At 39.3% G+C, this 13,945-nt stretch overlaps 1 protein-coding gene across 1 annotated transcript in view; it reads left to right on the forward strand.

The window, feature by feature from the left end:
- Nucleotides 1–773: 773 nt before the first annotated feature.
- The window catches only part of wdr46 (WD repeat domain 46), a 19,193-nt gene continuing 6,021 nt past the window's right edge, over nt 774–13,945 (forward strand). The window contains 6 exon segments of the mRNA XM_079637796.1: nt 774–907; nt 2,070–2,240; nt 6,356–6,436; nt 8,532–8,644; nt 9,745–9,832; nt 13,585–13,650. Coding sequence (XP_079493922.1) covers nt 794–907; nt 2,070–2,240; nt 6,356–6,436; nt 8,532–8,644; nt 9,745–9,832; nt 13,585–13,650 — 633 coding nt within the window. The 5' untranslated portion in view covers nt 774–793.

Below are 13,945 nucleotides of genomic sequence, written 5' to 3' on the forward strand. Positions count from 1 at the left end.
ACTGTTAAGCTTCGCTCTCATATTGCACAGCATTTTAAAGAGAATGATAATATTATGAGCCTGCAAGTTGCAACCATTCAGAGATTGCTGTGTGAGAGAGAACCATCCTTACAAAGATCTCCTTAGGGCCATAACCATAAACATTACTAGAAATTGCCAAATTGACCCCACCAATATTTGATATTGGCCCTGTCCCAAATGACACCCTAAACACTCGATTAATAATAATACACCCGAGTCCGCACTTCCGTGACGTAACACTGCTTTTACTGTCATCAAAAGTGCGCATCGAGGGCATGTCGAAAGGGGACGCTCGCGGACACCCGTCTAGAAACCTAAAATGGCAAATGGGACACGGCCTCATGGACTTAAAGGACACACAGCAGACTGAAGACTGAAAGCGCGTTTCAAAGCACTTCAGTGGGACTTAAAGACCAGTTCATACTACTATAAAGATAACGATATAACTATATTCGTTTCCACACCAGCGGACAATAATCCAACAATATCAATCCTCTGTGTCATCATCATTATAGTTGTGCTGGACTTCTGTTCATTTAACTTCAGTGGGCCTTTGACGTGGTAAGATGTGAATAAAATAGGCCTACTATTGGCAAATAATTTAAATTGATTACTTCACGACTATTTTTTTTTACCTAATCCCCTTAAATCCCCTTTAAAACGAATCTAATTCCTTTATTTCTTTAATAAAATGAAATAAATAAAGGCGTATTGATGGTTACGGGACAGGAAGCAGCCGCACCTCCAGGTCGGCAGGGGGCGGTAATGTTTGATGATCGCCAATAGACGAGAAGAAGAGTTTTGCTGTAGTCCTAAAACAAAAATGGCAGCGCCAACGCCGGAGGATTCGTCCAGCACACACGTGGAGAAAAAGAGCAAGCAAAAGGTAAACATGATCAGTCCCTGCTCTGGCTACAACAGCACTCGCTGTTCACCAACATGTGAAAAGTCTAAGACATAGTATAAATGTCTTTTTTATATATCGGATAGTCAAAGTAAAAGTAAGATGTTGTCATCATCGCAGAACACGTCGCTTCTTGATTTTAACGGCTTTATAATGTTATACTCGATATTTCTTCTTGAGCTTTTTGATATAATTTATGCGTAAATCTATCGTTTGAAAAGTGTACTGTACAGTGTGGTTGATTGATGGTATCGTGTGGTAATATCATCATGGTACTCTGATATACCATAGTACTGAACAAATACCATATTAACTATTATTTACATATTATTTCAATACACCTCTTCTGTAATGATCATGTTTTGAATTAATATTCATTTAGAAAAAAATCTTATTGAGTAATGAAGTTCTTGAAAACATAAATATCATATTCTCTATACTATATATTATTTACATAATACACTTTTTCTGTAATGAGCATGTTTTAAATTAATATTCATTAAGAAAAAAAATCCTTATTGAGTAATGTTGTTCTTGAAAACATAAATCTCATATTATCTATATACTATTATTTATATTTACATATTATTTCAATATACCTCATCTGTAATGAGTATTTTTTGAATTTATATTCATTAATAAAAAATCCTTATTGAGTAATGAAGTTCTTGAAAACAGAATATTAAGAAGTTTTAAATAATCTCATCATGAAAATATCTTAATAAAACATTTTCACAAACCTTTAATCCACTGAAACAAAAGCCACCACATTTGCAGACACTCATTCCTGTCTGTGTTTCTAAGAACGTCACTCTAGATTTTTTTATTACACTTTATTTTAAGGTGTCCGTGTTCCAGTGTGAGTAATAATAATTAACTTATAGGGTTAGCTGCATGTAATTATTATGCATAATTATTGATATTACATGTAATGTGTAACAAGGACACTGAAAAATTTAAAATATCCAATCATTTTCTTTATCATGGACAGTTTTATTTATTTCCTCTGCAAGGTGAATATTGTTTACCATTCAGGGACAATTGTTGTCATCTGTATTTATCTCCCATGGGAGACATTTGTTCCTGATTGAAAAGGTAACATAAAGAAAACAGTCATGAATGTGTTTGTCTCTTCCTCGCTCAGCTTTCAAAACGCTATTGGGAGGAATCAAAAAACCCAGAGCAGAAGAGTAAACCCGAGGAAGAACCGAGTAAACCCGAGGAAGAACCGAGTAAAGATGTGCAGATCCAGAATGAAGCAACCGTAAAAGAAAGGTCATTTAAAAGGAAGAAAGGTGAAAGTGACCAACCAGTGGTAAGAGTTTGTTTTCCATTCAGTGACTTTAGTTTATTAGTACGCTATGCATGTGCTTAGCATATTACTTGCCACTCAGCATTTTCACTGGCCACAATTTTGACATCGATATCATGGGTTTAAAAACTGCCATAAAGACATTTTTAATATTATATCATAATTTGGCAGCAGGGTTATTAAACTGCTGTCACTTTAAGACCTGACGCACAGATCCATTACACTGTTACACGTGTGTTTTCTTTCTCAATTCAATTCACATATGGCGCTTTTCACAATACACACATGGTATCAAAGCAGCAGTACAGAGTTCACATTACAATTGGGCATGTTCACACTAGCACTTTTGGTGCGCACCCGGGTTCGAGTGACGCCAGAGTTTGGTTCATTTGGATGATGTGAACTAGGGGTGTAACGGTACGCAAAAATCACGGTTCGGTACGTACCTCGGTTTTAAAGTCACGGTTCGGTTCATTTTCGGTACAGTAAGGGAAAGAAATGCAAAACATTAAACTGCTGGTTGTTTACTATAAACTTTTTTTAACAATTTGTTTACACTTTTTTTTTAAACACTTTTTAATAAAATATAATTAATAAAAAATATATAAAATAAAAAAAGAATAAGAAATAAAATACTGCTGCAAAGTTCTCCACTAAATAAAATACTCTTACAGGTGGGGTATGTAATTCTCTTTTTTGGCCATTTTTTCAAAATCACTTAAAATCCTATTCCTAACCCACTTACAGCCACTGAGTTAGAAGCACTGAAGTAAAAATTAAGCAATTTAATCATCTGTGGAACAGGCAGGACTCGAAAAACTACAGCCAATCATTTCCTAGACCACCTAGAATCATTGGACAGTAAGTGTGTCAATCAATCGGTCGTACCATCCCCCCCTCCCCCATCCATGTCCATGTTCTTTGAATGGGTGGAGTCAAAGGAAAGAAGGTAGGACCATTTGAGTTTTGTATTTTCAAAACCTGCCGGCCGTTTTGCAAATTACATACCCCACCTTTAAACCAATATTGGCCATGACGCTAGCTATGGTGATCGGGCCGAACTTTAGGCAGTAGATTTTAGACCGCAGTAACCGAACCCGACCCAAGCCCGACAGGCATAAAGATATTTATGTCCGAGCCCGACCCGACAGTTAAAATCCCATTTTTTTTCTCATACTAATGACACATGTACGTTTGTTTGTGTGGAAAGCCCGCTTTTAACAGAAAGGCATTCAGAAATGTCCACAGATGAGCGCATTAGCGCTCTTAACACAGGCGCGCTCGCACGCGTTTCATTGTCACAGCAACATAAACAAATTTCCGCACACAGGAAGACAGATGTAATGGTAATATTTTACATGTATTTGAATCACAAAAACGATTAATCAGTTTTAATCAGTGCAACGCGGAGACTTCCGACACTTAATATGTTTGTGTGGAAACTCTGAATTGACGCATGTTCCGCACACAAAACTAGCCTAATTTATGTGAAAGATTGCATTCGGTGCACATGTGAATCGTACCGAAAGTCCTGTACCGAAACGGTCCGGTACGGATACATGTACCGTTACACCCCTAATGTGAACGCTGTCTCCCGAACTCGGGTGCGCACCGTACTCGAGTCCGCTTAAAAGGGTGGTCTGGGTTTCGGTTCATGTGAACTCCAGTACGGTTCGCTGCTGATATGAACGCAATCGTACCAAAGCGCGGAAGTGAACCGCTATTGATGACGTATTGTGTGTGTGTGTGTGTGTGTGTGTGTGACACTTACCTTGGCGAAGAGCGGGATTGACGCACTGCAAGCAGAGAGATGATTCACACCCGTGTCCTAACTACACGTGATAAAATGCCTCTTTTCCATGTTAATCAGAGTTTTTGTCCTAACCGACAGCGACACGCGACGATTGTACTTTAGAAACGGTTTCTATTTTTCTGAGACGTCGCGCTGGAACAACAAACACAAAGTGTGGCAATGATAATCTCAGGCACTGTTTATGTGCTTTATTTAATGTTAAAAGCGTGTCATGTGACTTTGAATATGATTTCATGCTCCAGTTTTGTAGCCGTAAAAGCAACAGTGGATAATTCACTTCAGATCTTGAAATTAAACAAATGGAAACAAGAACGTTCAAACTGTTAAGTGTATTGTTTTACAAAGATTGTTTTAGTAACTCAGTAGCCTATCTATTTGAATAATGTTTAAATGGTGTAATATTTGTGAATTTGATTATGTATCTACTCATCCATTTTCTTGTGATTGCGTCAAGATGACTCTCTGATGCTGAGCACTCGCCGCGAGACTCCGCCCACACGCTGTTCTGATTGGCTGTGGGTTCTGATTGATTTTTACGCATCTTGCAGTCGCGTCTAGTGTGGACACATTATGTTGCTGGAATATATCGCATCGCGTCTGGTTAGGACACGGTGTTATGCGTGTCTGTTGCCTCCGCAAAAATCGTCTTCGGCGGACAGCCCGCTGTCTTTGGAACGATTTGAGTACTTCTGCGGCAGACAGACGCAAGTGTGATAATATAATGTGAACCAGAGCATGTGAGTGGAGCGTTCGCTCGCTCAACTCAGAACGCCCTATTGTGATTTGCTAGTTCGAGAATCGGTGAATTAGCTAAAGCAATAGTGGGTTGGTTGATAAGATGTTGTTAAGTGCATTTCACCTGTGTGTGCTTTTATGAGCATGATAGTCCAGATGTGTTTTGTGAAGTTCTACATGCATTTCATCTTGTTTGTGTGTGTGTGTGTGTGTGCGGTTTTAATATGCTTGTTTTGCAACTGCAGTTATGTTCACGGAAATAAAATAACGAAAATCAAATATACCTTTTCAGTTATTGCATTTAATAGGCAAGTTTGCCAAAGGACTAGACATGTTTTTTAATTAAGTTAATTTAATGCATTTAAATGAATAAAAAGAACAGACTTTTATTCAGAATCACCCCGAAATAACTTCTATTTACAATCCTAGCTACTGTAATTTATACATTTATTCCAGATATTCATTACAAAGTACAAACAGAAAGCAAGTAGCCTACAGAGACATTTTATGTCTGAGCGGGATTTGTTTTACCGGTGAGCGTGAGCGGTTCATCAGTGGAGCGTTCGCTTGGGACGCGAGCGACTGAGTGGAGCGCACGCGCATAGAGCGGGATATTGAGCTGAGCGTCACACTGCTCCGCTTCGCTCACATGCTCTGATGTGAACACAGTCCATCGGGGGAGGGGGAGCAATCGAACTCTGGTTCAGAACAGGCAGTGTGAAAGCGCCCTAACTGTGCGTTCACACCGCCGGCGGCGAGAGCGTCAAATTGGCCGGAAGCCATTCATTTTCAATGAGAGCCGGCGGCGAGCTCCGGCGAGAGCGGCGCGGCGCGTCTTGGACGGCGAGAAGAGTTGAAATTTGTCAACTTTATGGTAATAAGCTGTGACGCGGTTCGGCGGCAACCAATCGGAATGTAGAAGTGCTCCGCCTGAGAGGATACCAGAGAACACAATCCTGTAAACTGGTTCCGACCACATTAGTTCTTAAGCAAAATGGAGGAAAAGTTAATTATTTCTGTTATGGGTTTCCCGTTATTGTACGACGAGTCCCTGTTTACATACAGGGACATTAATAAAAAGAACGACGAATGGTAAAAGGTGTCTGAAATTGTTGGTGTTTTGTTACTTTCACATTTAAAAGATTTTAATAGGTTAACTTATACCCTACGTGTGGCCAGTCTGCACAAAATAGGAGACTGATTTATGTTCAGTTCTTATTTGCTTTGCGGCTCCTTTAAATAAAGTTTTTTTTAAATCACGCATTCTAAAATCTACGTCAGAGCGCAAGAGAGTCCCCGAATCTCACGGCGTCGAAGGCAGGGCGGCGGTGTGAACGTACAGTTAGTGATCTGTAATCAGAGGAAACTGTCCAAGTTATGTATTTCAGAAATGTACATATACAAAATCACAGTTAGCTAAAAATGTATTCATTCAAACCATGTAATAATTTAGAGTGCATTGAAGTAATGAATACTTGTTTGTTAACTTAATCACACCCTTAGTTGTTTTCCTGCACCATAAAGTCAATATTTCAGCAGCTCTTCTCATCGGATCATATTGTGTGTTTAGAAAGAGGACCCCTTTCCTGGTCAGGCTCCGATACCAACAGAACGGCTCCAGAAGTTTCGGAGAGGAGAGAAACACAAAACGGTGAGTTATCCTCATACTTGTGACATTGTCCAAATGCATTCCTGTATATTTTAACACTTATTGTTTTGAGTCTATTCAGCATATAGAAATCGATGCAAGTTGCTGTGGGGGGGAATATGATCATAATCTTATATCACTTTATGAGAATTTAGTTTTTTTGTTGTTGCTGGAAATAATATTTTTACAATACCAAAATGATAGACTGCAGTGAAATTTCATACATTTCGATACATATAATAATATATTTATCTAAAAATATACTGATAATAACCATCAGAAAATGTAACACAAAACACCCTATTGTACATTACTGACGACAAAGATGTAGAAGTCATTAAAATCATGTGAGATCACGCATAGACTTCTGGGAATGTCCTTTTTCTGATATTCACAATAAATTATAGATCACTGTTTTAGTCTTTCAGTTTGTTCCGTCACATCAGCGCTTCATTCACCAAACTTGCATACGCCACTGCTTGTATGGTCATTAGATTTGTTATTTTGGATTGCAGTCTTAATCTTAAATACAGAATGACTTGACTTGAGACTATATAACTCTTGCCACATTATCTGAATCTTTACATAAGGACTTAGGGATGCACGATATATCATATCGGCCACCACATCATATCGGCCGATATGTGTTAATTTTCAATGTTATCGTTATCAGCCAGATAAGAAAATTTGTCCGATATATAAAAGCCGATAAATAAATTATTATTTCCTTCAGCTGAGACGCTTCAGATGCGACTGTTCAACATGATGGTTTTGAATTGCTTGAAATATGATTGAAATCACTTCAAAGAAGGAAAATACAGTAAAGTGTGACATGTGCAGTCATATCGGCTACATAACATTATAATAAGAACATTATAACTGTGTGCTTGGGACATGGATTTTAATGAGACTTTTGTTTTTGTAATCCAAAATTTTGGATTTAATTGTACCGTCCAATATATCGGTTATTAGCTTTTAAATATAAATAATTTTCGGTAGAGATCATTGACCAGAATGGGCCAATTTTCACGTGATCGGCCATGAGCAGCGACCGGCCGGTCAGTCTGACTTATGCCGGTCAAATGCACTCGGGCGCCGCATGATTAACCTTTTGAGCGGTACGGTGACTACGGTCCCATATGGGATTTTTATTTCTGTGCCCCTGAGAGTACGGCGCCACATTTATCATGTTCAGTGACGTCGCGTCACTGCCAGATTCAAACTGTGCTTTCGTGCGTAGCTGTCGCTGAGCCAGAGTCGGACGCGTTCAGCGCTGTCATATATCACAACTCTGCTGTGTTTTCGACCGCATAATGTTTATTTTAGGTTTCAGACACACATAAGCACGAGTAAAACAATACATCTAGAGTTTGTAAAGTACACACTGATGTCTGTGGAAGCAGCGATAACAATATATTCAAATATTATTTGCCGACGTGTTGTAATTCATATCAGACAAACATAGTGGAAGCAACTATAAAGTTTACTCTATTCTTCTCACAGTTCCCCGGACACTTTCTTACATGTATTTCGGGAGAAACTGATGAACTCACGTGCAGTAAATCCGACTGACAGGACAACATGGCGGCGCCCATCTCGCGTTATAGATTATTTATAAAGGTTTTTAAACGACCAAACACACTCACTTACACGTATTTGAGAATCGGAATATCAGATAGTTGATGACATGGTAAGCAAGTTTGTGAATATTTTGAATAAAAAAGGAAATAAAAGCGACACATAGTGTTATTGTGGCTGCGGTGTATCCGGTGAAAAAACTCACTTAGGGGGTCAGTTAGAATATTTTAAACTTATGCGTGAAAGGAGTTAAAGAAAAAATAAATGTTTGTGTGTGCTGTAAAATGGTTAGATAAAATGAAATTGGAATCGGCTAAAACCGGTATCGGCAGCTCACACTCAATGAAAAATCTGAATCGGCCTAGAAAATTGTTATCGGTGCATCCCTACTAATGTTTTTAATAGGCAGGTTCAAACTGTTGATTTGTCAGTATTCCATTGTTATTTTCTACACTATTCATTAACACTAGTAATGACTGTATTTTGTGTTTTCACACACTCTCTCTCTGTGTTGTGTCAGCCCGCAGGAGCCGGGAGAAAGCTGAAAGAGGCCATCGTGTTCTCGGAGTCCGTGTCTGAACTCGCTCAGAAACAGGCCGCACGATACGATCTCCTACTTCCAGAGGATGCTGGGTAATGTAGTTCACATGTTGTGCCAGATGAAGAGAAGAATGACACTATGAGAAACACACACATGATCTCATTCCTAAATGACAACGATTCAGCCATGTCTAGTGAAGATACAGTCCTTTCAACCACACACACACACCGTATCGTTATTTCCAGTACAAATATTAAAATGACCACAGACGTACTGGGGTAAAAGTTTATAGGTTGAATATAAACACGCAATCAAGAGCAAATCACCTTTTGAAAGTAATTTAGCTCTTCAGATTACGATTGTGTTGATTACATCATTACACCAGTAGGTGGCGGCAAGTGACTAAACATTTGTCATTGAATCGTTCAAGAAATTCGTTCAGAAATTAAACAAGTGAAGTATTTATGAGTGAGTCATTTAATCGTTATACTTATAGTGCATTATTTTACGTTATTTTGTTTGGTTGTCTGTTCAGAAGCGTGATCTGTGTTTGAAACAAAGAAATCGTAAATCTCAATTTATCCAGAATCATGCAGCTCTACTTTAATTTATATATTTAGCATCAAACTAATTATATAATCTTTTTCACTTTTTTTTTTTTTAAACTTTATAAAGTCCCCCTGTGATGAAAATCCATCTTTTAATGTTGTTTATATGTATATGTGGTGTTTTTAATCTGCTTTAAGACAAACCATGTGGCGGGGCTCATTTGAATATTCATAGAACCTTGTATACTAAATGAGGCAAGGGTGTCGGGTTACATTCAATTTTAAGGGTTTTAAGGGATAAAATGATTGACTACAGGGAGACTTTAAGATTATTGGCCAGTAGGTGGCGATATGCACAATGTAAATCGCCATTAAACAACAATACTGTATTATGGCATGCTGGAACCTAAGAAAGGTTTGGGTTAATCAACCAAGAGTTTGGGATTTACGTGACCCTGCTTTCTGTAATTTCCCCCAGAAGCCTCAAACATTCAAGTTACAAATGTGCAGTGCCTGCTCTTGGATAGAAAAGATTAGCTTGGACATTTGGTTTAACTACTGTTTGTGTGTTTGTATTCTTCACATATTCATAAATGTACACACACACACACACACAGAGCTCATGTCTCTCTGCTTGTCTTCAGCTTCCTGGAAGGAGACGATGGTGAAGACACAAGTACAATCTCTCAAGATGACATCGCAGATGCTGTCGACATCACTTCTGGATCGAAGGTGAATTATTTTAGCACGTTTGAACACTAGAAACCGCAGCGAGACCAATAATACACAGTGGAGTCTTTTGGCGCCCTCTTCACACATACAGTCTTACAGGAGAACTCTGGGCAATTTTTAAGTTAATCTTGATCGTTATACCTTTGTGAGTTCTGTCTATAGAAAAAAAAACACGAACCGGATTGGTGTTTGCAACACGGAGCTGCTACCGCTAATGCCCAGAGCTCACTCAGCTAATGGCAGTTATGGGGCATATTCATAAAGAGTGTTTTTGTGCCTCCTAACAGACACAAAATGCAATTAAAATGTCTGTCCAGCATGAACAGGATCCTTACATGACAACAAGATGTGTTTAGCAACTTAGCCATTGTTTAAATTCACCTACATAGTGCTTTAGAGACGGCTAGCTGTAGTCTCGCGCTCAAGTCCCGTGAATAGAAGAGTGCAGGTGGAGGAGCGTCGTGTGTGTGAAGAGTGATGATCGGAGTGTCGTGTGTGTGAAGAGTGATGATCGGAGCGTCGTGTGTGTGAAGAGTGATGATCGGAGCGTCGTGTGTGTGAAGAGTGATGATCGGAGTGTCGTGTGTGTGAAGAGTGATGATCGGAGTGTCGTGTGTGTGAAGAGTGATGATCGGAGTGTCGTGTGTGTGAAGAGTGATGATCGGAGTGTCGTGTGTGTGAAGAGTGATGATCGGAGTGTCGTGTGTGTGAAGAGTGATGATCGGAGTGTCGTGTGTGTGAAGAGTGATGATCGGAGTGTCGTGTGTGTGAAGAGTGATGATCGGAGTGTCGTGTGTGTGAAGAGTGATGATCGGAGTGTCGTGTGTGTGAAGAGTGATGATCGGAGTGTCGTGTGTGTGAAGAGTGATGATCGGAGTGTCGTGTGTGTGAAGAGTGATGATCGGAGCGTCGTGTGTGTGAAGAGTGATGATCGGAGCGTCGTGTGTGTGAAGAGTGATGATCGGAGTGTCGTGTGTGTGAAGAGTGATGATCGGAGTGTCGTGTGTGTGAAGAGTGATGATCGGAGTGTCGTGTGTGTGAAGAGTGATGATCGGAGTGTCGTGTGTGTGAAGAGTGATGATCGGAGTGTCGTGTGTGTGAAGAGTGATGATCGGAGTGTCGTGTGTGTGAAGAGTGATGATCGGAGCGTCGTGTGTGTGAAGAGTGATGATCGGAGTGTCGTGTGTGTGAAGAGTGATGATCGGAGTGTCGTGTGTGTGAAGAGTGATGATCGGAGTGTCGTGTGTGTGAAGAGTGATGATCGGAGTGTCGTGTGTGTGAAGAGTGATGATCGGAGTGTCGTGTGTGTGAAGAGTGATGATCGGAGCGTCGTGTGTGTGAAGAGTGATGATCGGAGCGTCGTGTGTGTGAAGAGTGATGATCGGAGTGTCGTGTGTGTGAAGAGTGATGATCGGAGTGTCGTGTGTGTGAAGAGTGATGATCGGAGCGTCGTGTGTGTGAAGAGTGATGATCGGAGTGTCGTGTGTGTGAAGAGTGATGATCGGAGTGTCGTGTGTGTGAAGAGTGATGATCGGAGTGTCGTGTGTGTGCAGAGTGATGATCGGAGTGTCGTGTGTGTGCAGAGTGATGATCGGAGTGTCGTGTGTGTGAAGAGTGATGATCGGAGTGTCGTGTGTGTGAAGAGTGATGATCGGAGTGTCGTGTGTGTGAAGAGTGATGATCGGAGTGTCGTGTGTGTGAAGAGTGATGATCGGAGTGTCGTGTGTGTGAAGAGTGATGATCGGAGTTGCTCACAAATGAAGAAGAAATGGTTCGTAACGTAACTATGGAGAATATAGAAGATTTTGAACACATGGAAGAGGCTTTTGAGTTTGATGGTCGTCCTTATTTATTAGAACCCGAGTATACAGACGACGAACTAGCCTCACACTCTTCACACACACAACCGGCTACAACGCGAGTTCCCACGGGACTTCAGCGCGAGACTACAGCTAGCCGTCTAAAGCACTATTTAGGTGAATTTAAACAATGGCTAAGTTGCTAAACGCATCTTGTTGTCATGTAAGGACCCTGTTCATGTTGGACAGACATTTTAATTGCATTTTGTGTCTGTTAAGAGGAAACACTCTTTATGAATATGCCCCATAACTGCCGTTAGCTGAGTGTAGCTCTGGGCATTAGCGGTAGCAGATCCGTGTTGCAAGCACCAATCAGGTTCGTTTTTTTTTTTCTGTAGACCGTTCTCACAAAGGTATAACGATCAAGATTAACTTAAAAATTGCCCGGAGTTCTCCTTTAACTGGTGAAATACCGTTTAGAGATTGTATGTGAACCGGACTTTTTCAAAAATACCAGTTCTGTCGATTTTCCAGTATGAAAAGTTGTCAGATTACCAGTATGATGCTATGTGTTAAAGAGTAAGATTACCAGTATGAGATCAGCTGATGTCAGAAGTCTACTCTGGGCCAATCACAAAGCTCAGAAGGAGAAGATGCGATTATACCGCGCGTTTTTTTTTTTTGTTTGTTCCAGAATCGATATTAATTCAAATTAAATTGCTTTATTTTTGTCCTTGCTTCTAGACAGAAGTTAGCCACTTTTGTTCCAACAGAGGATGAATTGTGTCGTTATCTATGAGTGTTGAGCAGCTTGTGAAAACCCCAAATTCAAAATGAGAATATTATGAAAAGGTTTTCATAAACTGTAAGCCATAATCATCAAAATTATAAAAAATAAAGGCTTGAAATATCTCACTTTGCATGTAATGAGTCTATATAATATATTAGTTTCACCTTTTAAGCTGAATTACTGAAATAAATGAACTTTTGCAGCATATTCTCATTTTTCCAGTTTCGCCTGTGTTTACCAGAAAAGTAAATCTGGTAATTTTACACTAAATTTAACATGTTTCACAGATTTTGAGCATATCTGGTCAAAGTTTGGAATAAGGTGTTTAGAAAGAAGAGTGTGTTATGCTGTGTGTGTGTGTCCTCACGCTGAAGCCTTTCATAAGTGTGTCCAATCAGTCCCTGCGGCCTCGTCCCCGGATTCACAGATGAAAGCTTCCACATGAATGGTCTTTTCTGCTTAGATGTTCCACTGATGAATGTATTAGTTAATGTGCATATTTCTGAACCATGTTTAATTGATCATCAAGCCACATGCAGCAGTGTTGCGAAACAATATAGAGAGATGAATCAAAGTAAATCTTTAGAAATCTTAAAAAAAATCTAGAATATTTGTTAAATAGGACAATTTAGAAAGTGACCAAGCATGTATAAATGGTGTAAAATATTAAACTGACCTTACCAGCTACAGATTTTTTAACAGCTACACATTTGATATGTGACGCTGGACCACAAACCCAGTCACATGACACACGGGTATATCTGTGGCAATAGCCAACAATACATTGTATGGGTCAAAATTACCCATTTTTCTTTTATGCCAAAAATCATTAGGATATTAAGATCATGTTCCATGAAGATATTTAGTAAATGTCCTACCGTAAATATATAAAACATGTATTTTTGTGAGTGAATGCAGCACAATCGTGAACATAAATGCACAACTTTAAAGCAGATTTTCTCAATGTTTAGATTTTTTTGCTCCTCAGATTCCAGATTTTCAATAGTTGTGTCTCGACCAAATATTGTCCTATCCTAACAAACCACACATCAATGGAAAGATTATTTATTCAGCTTTCATATGATGTATACATCTCAAATTCAGAAAATTGACCCATGTTTTGTGTTCCTGGGTCACATGTTTGTCTGTTTCTCTGCCCACAGTACTTCAACCTGGATCTTTCCCAGTTTGGGCCATACAGGCTTGACTACAGCAGAAATGGACGGTATGTGCTAAAGTTTTAATACACATATATTCTAGTTCAGATCTGGTGGATCACATGTACTCGTATTAAAACGGTCAGTAACTAAGAATGTCTGATGTGAAGAAAGGGAGAAACCTTTAGAAATCTATTTTTCAAACACGCCAAATTAAAACTTGTTTATTAATAAATGTTGGTAAAAAACACTATTTATGCGTTTATAAAATTAAAAACCCAGATGGGTCATTTAAATGAAGTCAATTACTCTAATTTGTTTGTCTAATATGTAAAAAAAACTTCCATTTTCAATTTAAAAAATTCAA

Source organism: Phoxinus phoxinus (genome assembly GCF_949152265.1).
Source record: "Phoxinus phoxinus genome assembly, chromosome: 15".
Taxonomy (NCBI): Eukaryota; Metazoa; Chordata; class Actinopteri; order Cypriniformes; family Leuciscidae; genus Phoxinus; species Phoxinus phoxinus.